Below are 20,851 nucleotides of genomic sequence, written 5' to 3'. Positions count from 1 at the left end.
CTAGACCTTATGAAGAATGGTAGGGCTCTTTCCCCATCTAAGTACAGCTTGATTTTCAGGATGGAACAAAGCAAAATAGCCAAGTAGTAGTAAAGATTCCAGCAGAAGCAAGCCCGCCTGTAACACGTGGAAATTGTAAACAAGCAGTATTAGACAAGGGTAGTTTTCATATAATTAATGTTACTGCCATGAATTAGTGCAACTACCACACCAAGCTTAATCCCACTAGGTGGCTCGGCTATATGAATTTTAGCATACTATCCACTGTGCAGGATCCATGAATTGTGCATACAGCTCAAGGATACCTACCCAAACCTCCATAAAATTAAGAGCAACAGTTTCACACAGGAGACAAATATTGGCCAAATATTGCAAATGCCATAAAAGTAAAACTAGGTCAACATTGCCAATATCTGATATATATAATCCACAATTTTCAGGAAAGGCAAACTTACACCTCAAAGCACTGGTGTGAAAGCTCATGTCTCAAATTTCCATCATATGAATACATGGCCTTGTTGCAGTGGATTAGAAACAAATCGAAAATCACGGCTTTAAGACAGCCCGTCTAAAATCCTTGTTACGCATACAGGGGGTTGTCATGACTTATATTTGTAAGAACCCAAAAGGATGCAAAATTAATTCCAGGAGCCATACAAGCCATCAAAGTTCATGAGATGTTTTACAAGTAAATGGAAGAAGCAAGTAGTGATTCAACATATTTCCCCTCATGTGAGTAGCTAGTGTGGGAAAACTGTCTGCTATCAGCAACATTAGCCCAGTGTACGACCAGGTTCTATCCAAAGTAATGATGTGACTAGTTGTGAGCCAGAAACCCACCCTTAGCTTTCATAAAGTCTGATGCAACCTGTTCTGAGCCAGAAACCCAATCATTGTTTTTGTATGATTAGATTAGTCCATAGCTAGGAAAAGAAATTGAAAACCTAGTCTGACTAGCATTTGACAAGTATATAGCCAACAGGAAAGGTTGCAAACCAATGAAAGCCATAAGGAGTGGACCAACCCAAGCATAGAAAGAAATATAGGCTAGATCTCAATGGAGCAACCTTACCCTAGAAACTAGTCATATACACAATTTATAAACAAATAGCCTAAACGGCTTGTTTTGTGGTTGATATCTCCGTCCCTGGAAATCCATTGTGTGATTGGATGCATCCCCATTTGCTGTGTCTCTTGTTAATCTCTTGACTTTAATAATTACTTCTTGCCATGTTATATTGTAAAGCAGATAGGATTTCTCCAAAACTCTTCCCTAATAAAATATTTGAGCTTCCATTATAACTTCAACGCCAAGATCAGAAAGTATCACAAGAATGCAGAAAGTTGACAAAAATTCATTTTTCTGTTATAATTCTCATAGACAATGGTTGAATCATCATCTAGTGTTTTACTACTGAAGCATGTGCAGCAGGAACATAAGTACATATATACATATATTTTCCAAGGTCTTCACATCTACAAAAGTGTGAGTGCATGGTATATATCAACAAATAAAATGAAATAGCATGTAGAATCACCTGATCAGTAGCTACTCTCCACTTGTTTGTGCAATGGGAAAGCAGAAAACTCATCAAGTGGAAGAATTCCATTTTCAGGTCTGGCCTGGCCTGTGAAAGAAGAAAAAAGGAAAATTGAGTAGATAAATCCATTTATGAAATCACACAGCATGTATCCAAAAAAATTGAAATCCATAACATCAAAATAGAAGCCAAGTTCAGGGAGCTAGAGTTATCTTATGATATAAATGAAAACTTAAAATAATTACAAAAAAGAATGACTTACTAGCATCCTCTGTGTGAAAGTAATGTCTATTAGAGCCAAATTATTCAAAACCTTCAGAACCCCAGTTGCCACTTCTTCAAAATTAGATGGAAGAACATGCGAGGCCTGAAACATAATCCAATGGATTCCCAATTATTACATGCCCAATATGAGGGGTAGTTCTGATGCCTATTCGCATGATAGTAATAATCATGAACCCTTGTAAGTACATGAATGTGATATAAACAACTAAAAAACAATGAGATAAGGAGAACACAGATTTCAAAAGGAAATAGTCTGATAGATAGTGTGTGTGTGTGTGTGTGTGTGTGTGTGTGTGTGTGTGTGTTCTGCAAGTGTTCTTTGAATACAGGGGAAATTTAGGACTTCAGCTTATTGCATTGAAGTTTACGTTACACATGCATGGTTTCACCAGTTGGTGCCTTTGGCAATAATTTTAACCAGAAAAAAAGATAACAGTATGTTACAATAACAATGGGAATAATCATTCTTTAAGAAGTACAAACACTTCTAGAAAGTGGGTTGTCCATGTGAAGACATTAGAAAAACCAACACCAGACACTTCTCAAATGCCTTTTTTTGTGATTCTGAAATATAAATGTGCTCGATTTTAAAACATTGAATTACTGATTTTTGTTTGAACTGTGTGATATGCATACTTTTTCCATAACATTAATGTCAGTCTATACAGCTTTACATGCTTTCTTGTCAGAATTATTAGTTTTGATGATCACAACACTACCAAAACAGAATAACAAAAAAAAAAAAAAATCTACTTCTCAAAGATTGTAATCATGATACTTTAAAACTCAAAAAATAATAGCAGTTACTAAAAACAATCCATGAAGCATGCTAACACAAGATGCAACTATTCTAAAGCATGCAACATGATAATAGATAGATTTTGATTACTAATTGATGACAATTGTGGGTGCATCTGGTGAGGGCCAAAAGGCCCACACAGCATAACAACCTTCCATGACATAGCACCTTTACCCACCACATGGCAACACCAGATCACTAGAGCTAAGGGAAATTTATGAAGCCAATCGCATCAGTTGGCTACAAGCGGTTCGCTGTTCTCCTTGAGCCTGTTCTTCGAAGTAACCATCTCTCACCCTTAGCCATCAACTGTGCCTCAGCCAGAAGATTCATCCTGACAACCACCCCTTCAGCAGAACACAATACCTTGTCCTTTAAGCCTGGAAGCTAGGGATCAAAATCAGACCCTCAAGATACTTGTGGAATGGAGCCATAAATTAAGAGTTCTGCCAAGGCGCTTGACCCCCATCCAAATCACCCCTTCAGCAGAACACACTACCTTGAACTCTAAGCCTGAAAGCTAGAGATCTAACCTCAAAACCCTCAAAGACTTGTGGAATGGAGACATGAATTAAGAGTTTTCCCAAGGAGCTTGGTCCACCACAAACGGGGCCCATCAAAGGGAGAAGAGAAGAAGAACAAATACACTTATCAGGAAAGTGGCACCATTGGAGAGAGCATTCACCTGCCTTCATTAACTCATGGAGGAATCACCAGATCAAATTAGGGAAAGGCAGCTCTGTTGGTAGCAGGTTAGTGTAAGCAACTTTCTGTCCAATTTGTCAACAATAGACAGTGTATCACCTGTTTGTGGATCACTTTTGTCTCATAACACCATTGGTGAGAGCACTCATCTCCCTCCATTAACTCATTAATGTATCACCAGACCGAATTATAGAAAGGCAGCCCCACAGATTGCAGGTTAGCAGGAGACTGCTTTCAGTCCAATTTGTCAACAAAGAAAGGCATCACCTGTTTGTGAGTCAATTTCGTCTCATAACACCTTTGGAGATAGCATTCACCTCCTCCACTAACTCACTGATGCATCACCAGGCTGAATTAGGGAAAGGCAGCTCCACAGGTTGCAGGTTAGTGGGAGCCTGCTTTCCATCAAATTTGTGAACAAAGAAGGGGCATCACCTGTTTGTGAGTCATTTTTGTCTTGTAACAACCAAGCTCATCTGCAAGAACCAGCAACCTACAAAGGGGCCTTACACCCTCCCTCCTAAAGGATCTCAAATCCCTCCTTTTAACGACCTTAAAAGATCAAGGATTCCCTCTTACCCACCACCTGGACCATTCTGGTCTCTCCTTGCCAACCTTGAGCACTCAGATCTTGGTTCTTATCACTATTCTATGAGGTTCCCCATTCATCAAAGTTCACTCCCAATTTAAAAAACTTGTGAATAATTGAGATTGAACAAAAGAAGACCAACTTTCTGCAAGAACCACACACACACACACACAGAGAGGAGGAGGAGGAAAGGAGGGAAAGAAAGAAACCGAGTATTTTGAAACATAATTGCCAAATCATCTCTAAATCAGTCTCATTGAGCACCATGTTGGCTGAAAGAAGATATGAACCTGCAAGGAAAGACTAACTAAAGGACCGGGCCATGATTCATATCACTAATTGGAATGATGATGAACAGCTGTACCATGAAAATATCACTGTTGGGGCGGTTTTCCTAGCATATAGCTCTAGTTTGAACAATATACTGACAACTAATTAGAACAACACAAAAGTGTGATAATTTATCTTCCTCTGCACCACCAAAACATCTGATCATGTAAAATTGAAGGAAACAGACACATGCTTTTAAAAATGTGATCTTACAGGTAAGGCAATATCAAAGAGAACTTCACAGTTTACAGTAGATACAATTGATACAGCATCATAACTAAGGTGACTCCATCCCCCATGATTACATGTCACAAAAATTTCAGAAGATAGTTGAGATGATAATTTGAGAAACAAGACTAGAGTCTATAGAGATGCAGTATTGAAGGAAGTTTAGTCTGGGGGATTTCACATAAAACAAATGCTGAAGTTGTCATGAATTGTGCATTAAAATTGGAAACATTAACCTAATAGTCCTGTTCTGATATATTTGTAACTGACAGCACTTACTTGATCAGAGGACAATCTGTTGTTTGCCTGCAATAGCACAGCTGTCAACAAAGAAGGAAGACAAACTAAGCCTGTTTCAGATATGGCAGAAAGTAGAAATGTTACTGGTGCCTTCAAGCTTAATTTATTTTCATTCTTTTGTGCAGCACCATCATTCAGAGAGTTCTTCTCATCCTTCTGCAGTACAGAAGAGTTTGCCGCATTGTCTATCAAAACATGCTGGGACTTAAACAAAATATCTGTAGCATCCATCTTTGTGTTAAAAACCTCCAGGTTATCAGAATCTTTTGCATTCACAACTGAGACATTGCTTCTTGTTACCATACATGATTCATCTAATGGCCTATCTTCCGGTACATCTGGCAAAGGTACGGCTGTGCCACCATTTAGGGAAGATAGTTGAGGTCTATCTTCCCCATTTGAGTTAATTACTGAGGAACATCCAAACTCTGCACCCTCTTCAATCTTAGGCTTTGAAGTCATATTTTCCGGTACCACTTCTATTGGAAAAGATTCCCAATCAATGGAAGAACCTGTTCTGGATCTGGATGTTAAAACTGCCAACAGATTTATGCTCAAGAGAATGGATGAAGGGAATGGTGACCCTTCAACCTGTGGCCTGTCATAAAGAGCAAAAAGATCTCGCAGCCGATGAATAACTTGATAAGCAAGTATAAGCTCTTGTAAACCATCCTGCATCTGGATTTGCCGTTCATCAGAGCTTGCATGACCAATAATTGATGCAACAGTCCACAAAAAGCCATCAAGTGCTTCAGAGATTGATTCTAAATTTTCAACAGAGGTTTTGCTTGGTAGCAAGTTGGAGCTACCAGGGATATTTGATGATGCTGCAATCTTGATATAGTTCTCAAGAGCTGCTGCCAGCATGGGGATAATCGGGGGCAAGAGATTTTGGGCAAGAAAATAACTCCTATTCATGGGCACTGATAGCAGTACCCTTAGGAGTCTTAAAAGGTAGATTGTCACCTGGCAGGCCTCAGGTTTAGATGTGTGAGAAGCTGGTAGGGCCGAAGCAATAAAATCAAGTAGACCAGTTTGGCGAGAAGCCTGCACTTCTGGGTCTTTACCCTCGAAAAACTAATCCACAAATCAATTTCAAAAGGTATTAGTTCAAAGAATCAAACAGTTTTCACATAACACACAAATATACAAACAAAAAAAGGAAAAACAAATAAAAGAGTTGGCAATCTCTACCTATTCCAAAGTTTAGCTTCATCAAAGCGCATATGAAGAAGAAAAAGAAAAGCAAACAAAGAATTGACAATTTCTGCCAATTCCAAGGTTTAGCTTCATCAAAGCTTGCTCGCACATAGTTACAGGGCTCCCTTCTACCCCCCAGACCTGTGATCCGGATCATGCGTTCCAGATCGTGGTTCTCTTGTGTCCTATGATGGTGAGGAACATGATTCTGGTCCCCAAGAATGGGAATCCCAAACAGTGCATGAAATCAATTAAAACAATTTAAAACTGGGGGGGCAACTTCAAGTCAGAATAATTTTCAAAGAAAATTAGAGAAAATAAATCTCTTCTACTTCACTTTTTACTATATTCTATTGCATTTTGAATTATATTCAAACCTGACTTTGTTTGCATAGGATTCTTCAATGCACAAGTTGTACTTGTACAAGAACATAAAAAGGAATTCAGAACAAAACAAAACAAACCAGCTTCTACAATAGTGAAGTATCAATCCAATTAATTTCAACCCGATAACAACTATAAAATGTACAGCACCACACAGAATAATGAACCAATTAAGCCTATCATCTTGATACCACAAAAATTAGCACACTAAATACCACATTCCTAGTAACTATGTGCGCACACATCCAAAGCAAAAGAAAAGAAAACAAATAATTAACAATATTTACCCATCCTAAGATTTAGCTTCAGTAAAGCTACAATGATAGTAAAATTACTGCATGCACATCAAAATGGAAGTTGTATTTGATAATCTAGTGGAACCACGTTTTTCAGTACTAATTTTCTTTTGAAATAGTCAGAAACCAAACTATGAAAGGAATGTTCAAAGCTGCTACCTTAATCATCTCAGAAGTGATTAATCCAATACTATCAGCCCCTTCTTTCCTTGCTTGCCGAAGTCTCTGAAGCTCCTGAAGCCACCTTCCAATTTTGACCCTTGCAGTTCCCACTGCTGTTCTATATCCAATGCCAGCATTTTCAACAGGAGGCTCAGGAAAGTCATATTTCAAAGCCATAAGCCTCTGGCGTATTTTTTTAATCCTTCGCTTTAAGGAGTGTTGCAATGTGAGAGTGCCATTTTGCAGAGTAGAACCTCCTAAACTGGTGACATTTGCCTGTTGCTCTTCACCATTACAGGGAAGTGTAGATCTCCCCAGACCCTCCTTGTTCACAGAGCGCCGCTGCAAAGGTGAAGATTGATCCCTGAAATCCATTGAAGCTTTCTCCCGTATTTGTTCTAAGTAAAATTTGCGACGTTGTTCACTTTCACTAAGTCTTTCAGCTAATTTCTGAGCTAGAAGTTCAGCTTCCTCCTGCTGGGCTTTAGCCCTAACCTCCTTCCTGCGCAGCTGTTCTATAGCCTTTGCCTCTCGAGCTGCACTTGATGCCCTTCGTTCTTCTTCCCTTCTTACTTGAGCCTCTTCCTTTTTCCGCTGAGTCTCAGCAAGACGCTGCAACTTCTCAGCTTCAATTAGCTTCTTGCGCTCCAAAACAGCTTCTTCTCTCGCCATATCCTCCTTTTGTTTACTTTTCATCACTTGAAGTTTCTCAGCTCTCCTCAATTCTGAATCATGAAGTTTCTGGCGTAATATAAATTTTTTGTTCTCTTCATTCAGCGAAGTAATAAAACGAACCTCATTAACCTTAATGCTTTCATCACCAGCTCTTTTCACAACCTGGGCTAGAAAAGCTTCATGGCGAGATTCACTTCTTTGATGGCGAGCATACATTCCCTCCCGCAATTTCATGCTGCGAACAGCTTGCCATTCATTAACACGGTTAAGTTTCTCTGAGTTTCGTTGAAACTTTTGAACTCTTTCATTCTCTAGCTCACTTCTAATCCTCATTGCCCGTGCATGTTTTTCTTCTGCTTCTTTTTTTAAATCTAAAGCAGACTTCTTTTTCTTCTCAGGAGTCATTAGTTTGTCATGCAAAATTCGTGCACGCTCAGCACTTTTCCGGCTTATCCCCGGGGAATGTGAAAGACGGGAAGAGACGCGCATTGGAGATGCAAGTATGTCCTCCCAGTTCCTTTTCTCCTTCCAGGCATCCATGGATTTCCATGATGGTCCATTTCTCTTCTCCTTATCTCTTTCAAAAAGAGGAGTTTGCTTCTTAAGGTGATCCACATATTTTGGGTTTTTCTCAACCATATGTTCTGTCAACATTTTATCTTTCTTAGGAAGAAGCTTTTCCGTTTCAGAAGTGGATCCAACCAGTTCCCTTTTGCTCTTTCCAGTGACAGCAGCAGTGGAGCTCTCCCTAAAAAGTAGTCGAGATGCATTGATACTAGAAGCAGATCGGTTCTGTAAGAGAAGATGGCTATTTTGTGTCGGATTTATTCTACAGGACCTACCTGAGTCAGAACTCCTATTCTCTCCACTCAAGCTTCCTCGAGTGGTGCCCGAAACTCCACTGTGCTTCCTTAACTTCAGCACTGCTTCTTTAGCATCTGGTGTCAAAGAACTTTTCCCAGCATATTTATCTGAAATATCATTGGTTATATGATCGCAACTAGGATAATTAAGGCTCAGCTTTTCAGCATCAGCAGCTGCATGCATGTTTGCTCTTTCTTGTTGGATTTTCCTAAAAGCCTCAAGCGATGAAGACAGAATTTCAGCCCTGTGAGGTGAAGTGGTCATTCGGCGAACCTGCTCAGAATACAAGCATCATGACAAATTGCCCACAGTCAACATAAAGTATATTCCAAAGAAAGTCAATATATGCTTCTTGAAGAGCTTACTAGATAAGAAATCATAGATAAACGATGCCAGGATCCTCATGCATTAACCTGCCATTTTCCTCTGTACAAATACAGGACCAAATGCTCCCAAAAAAAAAAAAAAACTCAGTGAACCAATAGTTTTCCCTTAATCAAATACCCACTATCCCTCGAACTGTGAACTCATATGGATGATTTGTGTAACCCAACAGCACCACACCCAAGCCGTTCGATCCATGCGCTATGTCATCATATTGTTCTCCTCATGATAGGTTCTCTATGTAAATATTTCAGTGTGACCATAGAACATAATTGAAAAATAAAAAAAAAATGATGTTATATATTTGCATCAAGTAAGCCAAAAGGATCAGTGAAGACCAGTTAAAAGCCTCAAGCAATAGTTAGTTACTAACAGGGTTATTAACGGTAATGTCCGTGTTCTATCTTGTAATGTCCGCCCCTATTGTTTATAAATAGAGGGCTGGGGTAGTCGTTTGGGAGGGGTGAAAACGAGTGCTGTTTGAGAGGAAAGCTAGAGATAGATAGTCTTTGTAATCTTGGTAATATTGTACTTGTGTGAGACTGCTGTTGTACTGATTCGTTCAAGATTCAAAGGAAGATTGCTCTCGGGTTTAAGGCTGGATGTAGGATCATCAATTGCTTGATGATCTGAACCAGGATAAATTCTCTGTGTTCTAGGGGTATTGTTTTCTGTTCTTTACATTTCAATTTTGCCCTACTGTTATTTTATTTTGTATTGTTCATCCACACGTGTGTGTGTGTGTGTGTGTGTGTGTGTTCTATAAGGCCAATTGAGTGCATTCAAGTGCTCCCAAGATAACAAATGATAATCTTTACATTGCTTCTGTTTAATTTATAATTTGAAAACAAAAGAAACTACTGCAAGAAAAAATTAAGGACCATAGGGACTGTTTACTTATGGAAATATTTTCTAATTTTCCATCTCCAATTCCCTACTTCATCTTGTGAGAAATCAGAGATAGAACTCCAACCTAAAAAACCAGCTTAACAGGTGGAGGGATCCTCCTTCTTATATATAGCCCAGGTCTCCCTTGTTGAGGCGATGTGGGATCCTCCCCCCCCCCAAAAAAAACATTGAAGCTTCTCCAATAATTGATACATGCCCAGGTGTTCAGGGCAGGGTATTGGTCCATGACCATGACCGAGAGTAGTCCCCCAGCCAAGAGTTGACTCTGATACCATGTGAGAAGTCAGAGGTAGAACTCCAACTTGAAAAGCCAACTGAATAAATGGAGGGATCCTCCTTCTTATATATAGCCTAGGTCTCCCTCGTTGAGGCGTTGTGGGATTGTCACACATCTCAAGTTCTCATTTTCAAAAAAAAAAACTGGAAAATGCTTTCAATTGTTAAATATGAAAACTATTTTGTTATCTTGAAATTTGACCAAAAAAAAAAGTGTTCTAAATGGTTATATACAACATGTTTTCAATTGTTATATATGCAATATTATTGTTATAGGAATATTATTATGCCATTACAATATTCATATTATACCATTATTGTTATAAAATTAATATGATTCATACCATATTCATAATAACAATATTATTATATTAAAGTTATGAACAGATTAGAATGGACAACATTATAAAATTAAAGGCATTCATCCTTGCCACAGCCAGTACCAAACTCGAATAAAGGAAGAGAGGTGCATTAGGTAAAAAATAACTAGCATGAAAATTGTTGGATCTTTCAACATGAATTATAAGCAAAGATTGGAGAGTTAAATTCACGTCCCCAGCGGGATAAAAGGTTGTAATGATGATTAAATATAACCAAGACAAGAATAAGTAGTTGCACTTTTTAGTAACCGTTAACATAGGTTTTTTTCCTAATGAACTTAAGCAACAAAAACCCTACGGAAACAACTTGAGTCCAAAATAAGCCAAGAGGATATACTCCATCTGACTCTTATTTTTGACCCACAGTATTTCATTTTAGCATGTTCAGTGATGTGCATTCTGTAACAGCGCTGATGCTATCCTTCTAAAATGAATACAGATGCAGCACAAAGTGTAGGGACACCTCTATTAAATGGCATCAAGACATCAAATTCTTGTCTCCTAAAAAGCCAGGTATTCTATGGAGGAGCACCATGCCAAATCACTTGGGATACATATAACTTATTTCAACACTGCTTCTGACAGTGAACTTTTCATGTTATTTTTAGCAAGAGATAATTCATTAAATTTGGAAAGAAAAAAGAACAATGCTGACCTCCCACGAAAGTGCATGTGGCCTGCGGTAATCAGACTTGATGGTCATAGGTAGGCCATCAGTTAATTGAGAACTGCACTTTTTTACATTCTCAAATTCCTCCACTCTACATTTTAGTTCTTTAAAATCAGATCCAGCTTCTTCAAGTACAAGAATAGCCTCTTTCATCTGCTCCAAGTCACATTCTAGTTCACAGAGAAGATAAAGTTCATCTATAGCCCTATTAAGATTCTCAAAAAGAAAGCACCAAAGCCGCTGCCTAAATCTTTCTTTATTTTCACCTGCGTCACCTACATCCGTAAAAATCTGGGCATTTGCTAAATCATCAAGGATTTTGTTTGCCTGATGATCAGCATAATCTTCAAAGGAGGTTGCTGCCATAGATTCTCCAGGCTTTCCAGTTCCAGTCTTTTCAGATGTAAGCGAGTCAATGTTTTGGGGGATTGACACACTGCTTGAAACCGTATCTACCACAGGTACATCAGATATTTCTGAATCACCTGCTTCACACATGTTTATAGGTGCAGAAGAAACCACCATCATCCCAACCTGTTCATTGTCTGTGGGACCAAACAGAGTGCTAACATCTAAATGTTCATTACTAATGGCTTGGACTTGTTTGCATGTTTCCCTCTGACTGGAAACATCTCCACTGGAGTTGACTAATTCATCATTTATAACTTCTACCTTGACATCCTCTGGAACTTCATTCTCAACTGGTACCTTGACATCCTCTGAAACTTCATTCACATCTTTATAGTTCACTTCATCCCCTGGAACAAATGAGAATGACTGACAAACAGCACAATCAGCATTTACAGATGTTATCTCCACTTTGTCCCCTTTGAGGTCAGTGGAATGAGAAATGCATGGTTCTGAAACATCCTCAGTCTTCCCATAGGCATCAGTTCCAATATCTCCAAACCTAATTTCAACACCAACTGTCTCTGTTTTAGGCAACACAACAGCACCATCATCCAAATCACTCCACTTGATTTTTTGACAAAGATCAGGCTTATCCTTTTGATGAAGCTTTTCAACAACTCCGGTTTTATTACAAATTGCGGGAGCCCTCAACGGAAGTGACTTGGGGCATTCATTGTCTTCACAAACTACACATTTATCGAGGTAATGCATGCTTTTGTCGTCGACTGAAACAGAAGTATTTGCAGTGTTGTCACGGCTATTTGCAGCACAATCACCCACTGCTTTTGGATGCTGGCCACGAAGCTTGCCATATGAATTCCCACCTTTTACATTTGATGAAGCCTGACTGCGCAGAACATTAGAGGTCTGTTTTCCAGAGAATCCCCCAACCCAACCTTGGAGAGTGAACTTTGAGCTACTTCTATGTTTCTGTATGAGAAATATGAACAGAAAAAACAATTAAATCATAAGCATAAGATTAGGATAGAGGATGCTTTTTTCAGCAAGCTATTGAGGTTTCAAAGATGGTCCTTTCCCAGGTCATTTAAAAAAAAAAAATTTTGAGTTGTTATGATTAGGAGCTCTTAGAAACCGATTCAAGACTTACCATCACCCGGAAATCAAACCCACAACAGAATATATATAACAGAAAATGTAAACAGCAAAGAAATGAAAGAATCAGAGCAATCAAACCATCCAAGAAGCACAGAGTTATCCTAGTTCGGACTGCAAAGTGCAATCCTACATCCAGCCTTCTCTCTGAGAGATAAATCCACTAGAAACCGCTTGAAACAAGATACAAGAACCTTATTTCTCTCCCTCACACAAGTTCACTGCTCACGCAAGAGAATACAAGGACAAACTTTCTCTCTAAGCCTTTCTCTCTCTCTCGACAGTATCACTCGAATTCAAAGAACAATAGAATGATTAGTGTTATGTCCGACTTGAGCCTCTCGCCTCCTATTTATAAACTATAGGGAGGCGGTAATTACAAGGTTAATTAATCTAAAATAACTAAGTTAACTAATCTAACTTAGAATAAAAAACAGTTGGACTTCATCTTTTTTCTAACAGATTCTTTCTTCAACTTCTAGAAATAATCCTCCATGCAAAAACCCAACATGAGTAAAGTTGCATAATGCAAAAGGGAAAAGGGAAGCACATAATCCACTGTACCAAAAATAGGGAATTAAGAGAGACACACACACACACACAAAACAGCACTCTTTTGCAAAACATCACTTTTAAGGCCAGTTTGAAATCCTTTTGTCTATGTTTTTTGTTTTCATTTTCAAAATTTTGAGAACAGGAACAGAAGACAACTATTTACATTCTCAAAAATGTGAAAACTAAAAATGAAAATTAGGCAAAAAAAATGAAAACAAGAAAGAGTTTCCACTTCTTTTCAAAATAACATTATCATTTTCAACAAATAACTCTGCTCACAGATTGAGTAATTGAACGCTTATAGTATTGAAGGTGTTTCTCTTATTTAAAGCTGGCACCCAGATAAAGGAGAAGGGCTGTTAGGTAGCTGACAAGAAAAAATTCATTAGATGAAAACATCATGAATTCTAAAATGACTATTGACCACAGGTCTAGAATTCATACAGCCGAACCCACCTAGTGGAATTAAGGCTAGCAATTATTACTGTGGTTGCTATCATTTTTTAAAAATGTACCTTTCCATAGTATATTATCGCCAGTAATATTTTAATATTGATCTTTTATTGTATTTTGATGATCTTATTAGAATATTGGTATACAAGTTAATATCATATTATCAACAAACATTATAATATTAATATATATTAGGAAATTTGTAATTATTTGTCAATTTTAAAGAATTAATACTACAAATATGTTATTCACGATATTGCTAATACTGTATTATTAATGGTAGTCATTAATGATATTAATAATAAATCTTAGATATTTTCTATAATTTTATAATCATATTGATATTGGAATATTAAAGACCAATATTGTTCATAATCTTATAATATTCATTAAAATATTATTATAATTTAATATTAATATTAGTAATACAATAATAGTGATTTGCTAATATCATAATGTTAAAGCGTTGGAGACATAAAAATAATAGAAATATCACAAATATTAAATATAATTATCAAAATATTATTCATCATATTACTAATATAATAAGATTAATAGTAACATTTATAGTATTATTGATATTAATAATGGATATTAGTATAAGAAATTTCATTAAAATAGTTATAAATTCAATATTATTTATTAACAAATTAGTATAAATTATTAACATTGCAACATTGGTAACTGATATTATTATTTTTTGATAAAGTACATTAATGAATTTTTGATAAAATAAATTAAAGAACTATCACATATATTTAATCACCATGTAAAATAAACAATTTTTTTTATCAAGAGTGATCTTTTGTTTTTGTTTTTAGAATTTTGAAAGACAATAGCATCAAACAACACATTAGTTTTCATTTTCCTGACAGAAAATTAAATTTACACACTTTTATTGAAAATAAAAACTAAAAACAAATAAACAAAAATTGACAGCATTATGAAATGGGCCCTTACTAAGTTATCAAATATGGAGTATGGAGTATGGACTCCATGCAACAAAAGCAAAGCAAAAAAACATGAGAAAATCTAAAGCCAAAAAACTTTAAGAATAAATCATTAGCCAAAAATATAAAAACATGAGCTTATAAGTCCAGAGTTCATCTTCCCAAGTGATTCGAAAACAACTCGAAAGTGAAACAGAGAAAATCTATGTTCCTGCTCTCAGAAAAAAAAAATACAAAAATTCAAAAAACACTAAAAAGAGTGTTCTTAAAGTTCTTAACATTAACATTTGGGATAAATGAGAAAGTAAAACAATAGAAATCAAGATAACTGTCAATCAATGCACTGATATGCATTGACAGCGGCATGTGACTCTTTTCCATAAAGTCATTATTTAGCATCTTGCAGCTCATTTTCCATGAGTCAATAATATATAAAGCACATAATTTAGACCAAAAAAAGAGTCACCCAAGTAATTGAGGCAAAGGATTGTTAGGTTGAGCTCAGCCAAGCATTTGGAAATCTCCCCAAAAATCAAGGCCCTCAATTGATGTGTTCAATCCGTGTCCTCCATAAAAAAAACACCCTTTGTGTCATATGGAATCAATTTCAGAGTCAAATGTTAGGAGTTTCTCTACTCATAATTCTAGTTCCTCCAAAGTCGTATTAAAGATACACTATCTATTACAAGGAATCTATGACAATCACAAACAATAGTTGCCATCATCAATATCGAGAGACAATGTCCATTCACAAATGCCCAAAAAATTGATATCCCAATTCCCTCATCATCAACAAAAAATCAGATATATACCCCAAAATACCCATTTGAAGTGTCTAGCAGTTTAAGTCACATTTTTTCAAATGGAATTTATACTAATCTCTCTCCATGTAGCCAAGCAAAGAAGTTGAAGTAAATAGAATGGATCAAAACTAACACAACAAGTAAGCATAAACCACATTATGATCATTTCAAATAGAATATAACGGGATTTAATAAAAACAAAATCAACACCTATTACTTAGAACCAAGAACGCCCATTTCCACAATCTTTCAGAGGCGGATGCTGGAGTAGCTCATGGTGCATTTGTAAGCATTCATTTCCAGTTTCAATTTCCGTGTTGTTTTGCAACAGAAACAGAATAAGAAGAAGACCAAGAAAAGTTGCCAAAAGACCACAATTCAATACGATATTTGTGAAAGAGGGTATGAAGGGGAGAGGGAGACCTTTTTAACTTGCAACCAACCAGAGCCCTGATCATCCCCTGCTTCTCCAGTGTTCTCCATCAAATCCCGATCATACACCCCGACTTCTCCCCCTTAAAAGAAAAAGCATTAATTTACAGCAAACGAGGATCAAAATCCAACTCCTCGATCCAAACAAACAAACCCCAAAATATACTACATGTCCGTATACAAGTCCCAAACAACAGTTTCAACGACTTCCTTTCAATTCAACCAGTGGTCGATACTAAAAAAACAAAAAAAAAAAAATGTACCGATTAGGTTATAAATACACATTCGACAGTCAAATCACCAGAAATAAGAAATGCGTCAGGGGAAAGAGGTCTGGAACACTTGAATTCAAATTTCATAAACCGAGGAAAGTGATCAACCAGACATTGACACGAACAAGTGTGGGAAAGGGAGTCCCGGCGGAATTGTCCGAGCACAGGAAATCAGTGAAGTCAAAATGCGAATGGTAATGAAGCTTGGTTGCTTCGATGAATTGTTTTCTAGGGTTTCTTTCTTCCGAGACGACACAGTCAGGGGCCGGGAGGTGCGGTGAGAATGTTGAAAAAGCGAAATATAGCGGGGCTGAGGAAGTCGGCGACCGGGGCCACTTCTCTTGACGAATCCCTCCTCTACCTTTGTCAGTAATGACGATCGTGTCCTGATCGCTAAAATTCCAGACCATTTCATTCACTTTTATCGGACATGATCAAAGCAAAGACTTTCTCATTTTTCCGATCTCACAAGTAATCCTCAACTCCTCATCTCATTGCTTAACATTTCATTAAAGATTATGTTAAAATGTAAATATTTGGAAAAAAAAAAAAGTGAAATTTTGTTTCATAAAATTACTTGGTACAATAAATATTTATTATCATTACTCTCATTTGATGGTCATAAATTATAGAGTAATGTTATTTATCTAAATGACATTTTTTTATTATGTAATGAAAAAGGTTTAATAAAAATATGTCACATAATTTAGATAAATAATATTATTCTAAACTATAATGTTCTATTGCTAATGACTCTCAGTTAATGTTAAATGTTAACTTTTTTCTTTTAATAGAACTTTTCTCTTAATATGACGTGTTAACTCACATAATTTCTATTGACATAATCTAGCGGTTAAGATCGTACACAAGTTAGTCTCGAAGAATCTTAAATTTTAGAGTCGATTAGGGATCCCGTGTTTGAATCTCATTACTGGGTTTCGTGATTAATCTCTCCTACAGAAATCTTGAGACTAAACTGCAGAAACCCTTAAGGTGAAAGACTTTACCTTTTGATCCCAAAGAGATAATCTCACATAATATGGTAGATAAACTTAATCACATATCTAATATTATTATATATAAAATATTTTTTTTAAAATTTAAAAAATAAAGAATCAAATACCAAAAATAAAAAAGTATACAATATATATATAAATATAAATATTTTACATCAAATCAAAACAAAAGGCCCTGGATCTAATTGGGAAATCATGTCAATGGGAGTATGACGTATTGGATCAGATCTTAATATTAAAAGGTTCCATATGCAGCCCAATATCAAGAACTAGATATTTAGCAAAAATTAAAATAATACACGTAGGCCGCACTCACAAATAATTAAATTTCAAATATTACATTTAATTCCCTTTCGAACCCTACCCTTATTTTTGTTTCTCTCCCCTTAATTAAGAGATTAAGAATGAAAAACTTAATTTTGTATAATGTCAACATTAACCCTAATAGCTTTTTAAAATGTTTAGATTTAGCTTTTTAAATGCTTTGTGATTAACATTCCATATTTAAGTTAAAAGAGTATATTAGGCTTTGTTTGGCTGGACGGTTTAACTGCTTATAAACTGATGTAGTAGCTTTTAGCTACCCAACTTATTTATTTAAGTGTTTAGATTTAATAAATAGCATTTAAGCTATACAACTTAAACGCTCATATGTTAGCATTTTACAAAAGCCTTCACCTACTAGCTTTTGAAAAAGTTACTACTACTTAAATTGAGTTGATTAAGTAAATATCTATTTTACACTTATTTTTTTAATTATTTACAGCCATTGCCATCTTCTTCAACATTCCACAGCCATTGCCATTTTCTTCAACCTTCCACCTCTCGTCGGCCACTGTCGCCACCAATTTTTCTAGCTATCGCTGTCGCCCTAACTGTCCACCATCACCCTTAATTTTTCGTCGTCATCGTCACCCCCGGTATCCGCTATTCGCCATCGCCCCAGCTTTTCTTGCCCATTGCCCCAAGCGTCTGTTGTCTTCCCACTCCATCACTCTCATCTTTGTCGTCGCCCCCAAGATCCGCCATCGCGGTCGTATATATATATATATATATATATAACAGTAATTTTAACATATATAGACATTTATAACAATAATTTATAATTAATTTTATTTAAAATAAATATTTTATATATTTTTTATATTATTAAATAACATGTCTATTTTTATCTTTTTATCATATTTTATAGTTTATCAACTATTTCAAAGCAAACATATAACTATCAACTAATTGCTTAAAAACACATTTTACCAAACATATTATTAGTTTAAATGCTACAAAACTTAAACGATATTACATAATTTAAACACTACCTAACTTAATTACTCTTAAAAAAAAGCTTAACCAAACTGAGCCTTAATCAACAGTCATTTCATGTTTAATATCATTATTTTTCGTCCATTTTTGTTGTCCCTCATACAAACAAGTAGAAACTTTGTTATTTCATCTAATGTTCTCTAAAATGAGAAGAAATTTGTTTCCACCATATTCAGTTCTTTTTTCTGTTGACTATTTTCAAACAAAGCCTCAACCTTTTTTGTCGAAATATGTATATTTGAGCCCATTATTAAAATTTGATTTGATTTAGATAATTTGAAAGAAAACCCAATATATAAAATTTTTCAGAAAGTTCGGTGGTATTTGGGGGTTTGGGCTGTTGGTGGCAGCGGTATGTAAAAGTTCTAAATGAACATGTATATAATATATTTATTAAATAATTTTCTTTAAAAATAAAAGAGAGTAATTAGGTATGTGTTCGAATTTATGAGTCTACCAAATCCAATGAATATTGCTTCAAATTTTGTCATAATAAAACTATCGATCTGTTCATAAACGTAAATTACATATTATGATCAAATCATCTAAATTTTGTATAAATTGATTATTTTCTTACTCTTAAGGAATACACTTTTCCCCTTCAGTAATTTCCCGGAAATGGCAGAGGGTAGAAAACAGACCTTAGTCGCCGACAAGAATAGTTAACAAAGGGCACCAAACATGGCATTATGTGGGCACTGCCTCAATGTCAGAGGGCCTCAAGCCAAGGAAGTCCAGAGGACAAGCTAACACTGTAACGTCACATGCAGGAGAACACGTCAACTGTGGAAGCAACAACTATCTTTGATTTTCCACGCCCATTGTCAAAAGACGTGAATTATTTTGTACAACCAGACCCACCCCCTTTTCCAGATCACATCCATAACCAGCCTCTAAGTCTGATTAAAGGAGAAGAATTAAGGCAAATTATTTTGTTGGGCAAAGGGTATTCACAAATTAATGTCAAATTTAGTGCTTACTCTGTAATAATATATAGCCCCTGTTGAAAGGCTGCTTGTCAGTTTTCTAAATGCAGATAAAGACCACAAAGAAATGGCATCTTAATGTCTACTATTTCTTTAAGCTATGGTAGTGATCTTTCCTTTGCTTCAGCCATATTTCATTAAAAGAATTCAATTAAAAAATGGGTCTAAGTCTCCATTGTCTTTTCACCCTTTTATTCTCCATTCACTCGACAAAGACTATAGCGAAAAATCATTGTTTAACCCATTGTTTTATCATTAAAGATATGCTATAAAAATGAGAGTTTCATACAAGATAATGTGATTTTAATATTTATAATTATAAAAAATATCAATGTAGAAGCATCTTAATCATGTTCGGACTTTGATCCAAAAAAAAAGGTGCATAAAATATCAATGGCTGTTTCATGAACCAAAGCCACCGAATTTCCAGAGAGGGCTGGGGAAGGCATTAACTTGCAGTTTAAGATAAATCTTTAGTCACATAGGCAGCTTGGAATCTCAGCAAACTCCACAGACATCCGTCAAAATCTCACCTAAGTTGTATGGATACGTATGTACTTACTATTTAGCTCCGTGCATACGATAGGCGTGTATGAACTACAATTAGCTCAAAAAGCTGGAGTTTTGGCCAGATAATTGGTGAATCTGATAGCAACACATTTCATCCAGCCCAGTTCTCGCGGGATGAGTGGGGCAGGTTTATCTGAAACGCCAAGGAAAGTACGGGAAAACCTCGTGTTCTTCTTTGCAGTCTGCAAAATACCCACTTCACATTTTGGCGTTGTTCTTGTGAGCTACTGAGCCCTTTTAAAGCCGTTACTGCTGAATCCCTGATGGTGTTGAGGTCAGTTCTCATCTGGGTTGCCTCTAACTTCTTGGATTTTGCCTTGATTTTATTCAGATTTGGTTTTTCGAGTTGAAGGCTCAGATTCTTCTGGTTTCCATTTTGGAGGTAGTTGCTTAAGATGCAAAGATTTGTTGTTGGAGGCTGTTTCTTGAATTTCGAGGACATGGTGTCTTCAATTTTCTTTGATTATGCATTGGTTACCTTTAGATTTGGTCTTTCAGTAAATGCTATGCACTGATTCTTCTTGTTTCCACCAACATTTTATCTAAGGCTGTTCCTTAAATTGTTTGGTATATGACTTATTGTTTTTAGCTGGGGTTTTACCAAATCCCATGACCAATGATTTGGGCTAGTTTTGCTTTTACTGTTGAAGTCTTCTGGAGACGGTTTTCTTGGTTATATATTTGCATTTATTCATCCGTCCACCCGTTGTCATGTGTGTTTTGATCGAATTATCAACTTGGATTTCTTAGGTCCAACAAATGGGAGCTGATTTTAATTTCTAGTTTCTGCATCCTTTTTGAATTCCTGTAGTTTGTTCGGCCAATTAGGAAGAATCTCTTAAAATAAAAATAGTAAAAATATATCTGAACCTGCACAGCTCTACCCTCCCCCAACCCCACCAAATTATTTGACCTAAAGATTTGAGTTTTTAATTGTTTATGACGCTAGATGTGTGGCCTAATTTTTGGATTTGATTTTTACTTCATATTAAA

At 36.2% G+C, this 20,851-nt stretch overlaps 3 protein-coding genes across 10 annotated transcripts in view; 2 read left to right on the top strand and 1 right to left on the bottom strand.

Moving 5' to 3' along the window:
* The window catches only part of LOC127793270 (uncharacterized), a 45,024-nt gene that overhangs the window by 1,585 nt on the left and 22,588 nt on the right, over positions 1-20,851 (bottom strand). For 3 of the 7 annotated variants that reach the window (XM_052324112.1, XM_052324114.1, XM_052324117.1), the window contains 6 exons: positions 10,963-11,252; positions 6,817-8,631; positions 4,757-5,854; positions 1,804-1,908; positions 1,539-1,628; positions 7-117 (listed from right to left, as the gene is read on the bottom strand). In XM_052324112.1, the coding sequence (XP_052180072.1) occupies positions 7-117; positions 1,539-1,628; positions 1,804-1,908; positions 4,757-5,854; positions 6,817-8,631; positions 10,963-11,252 (3,509 nt within the window). Of the gene's footprint in view, positions 1-6; positions 118-1,538; positions 1,629-1,803; positions 1,909-4,756; positions 5,855-6,816; positions 8,632-10,962; positions 12,319-15,472; positions 15,660-15,685; positions 15,778-15,995; positions 16,366-20,851 lie in introns of those variants that run through there. The other 4 variants (XM_052324113.1, XM_052324118.1, XM_052324111.1 and 1 more) reach the window with 3 other exon arrangements.
* LOC127793271 (uncharacterized) overlaps positions 1-20,851 on the top strand; it is a 49,716-nt gene that overhangs the window by 27,236 nt on the left and 1,629 nt on the right. The window lies entirely within an intron of this gene.
* Positions 20,138-20,851, top strand: part of LOC127793273 (heparanase-like protein 1) — a 31,388-nt gene continuing 30,674 nt past the window's right edge. Inside the window, 1 exon segment of the mRNA XM_052324125.1 lies at positions 20,138-20,240. The gene's annotated coding sequence lies outside the window, so the exon portion shown is untranslated.

The sequence above is a fragment of the Diospyros lotus genome, unplaced genomic scaffold, assembly GCF_014633365.1.
Source record: "Diospyros lotus cultivar Yz01 unplaced genomic scaffold, ASM1463336v1 superscaf1, whole genome shotgun sequence".
Classification (NCBI taxonomy): Eukaryota; Viridiplantae; Streptophyta; class Magnoliopsida; order Ericales; family Ebenaceae; genus Diospyros; species Diospyros lotus.
This window is presented reverse-complemented; position numbering and strand designations above follow the sequence as displayed.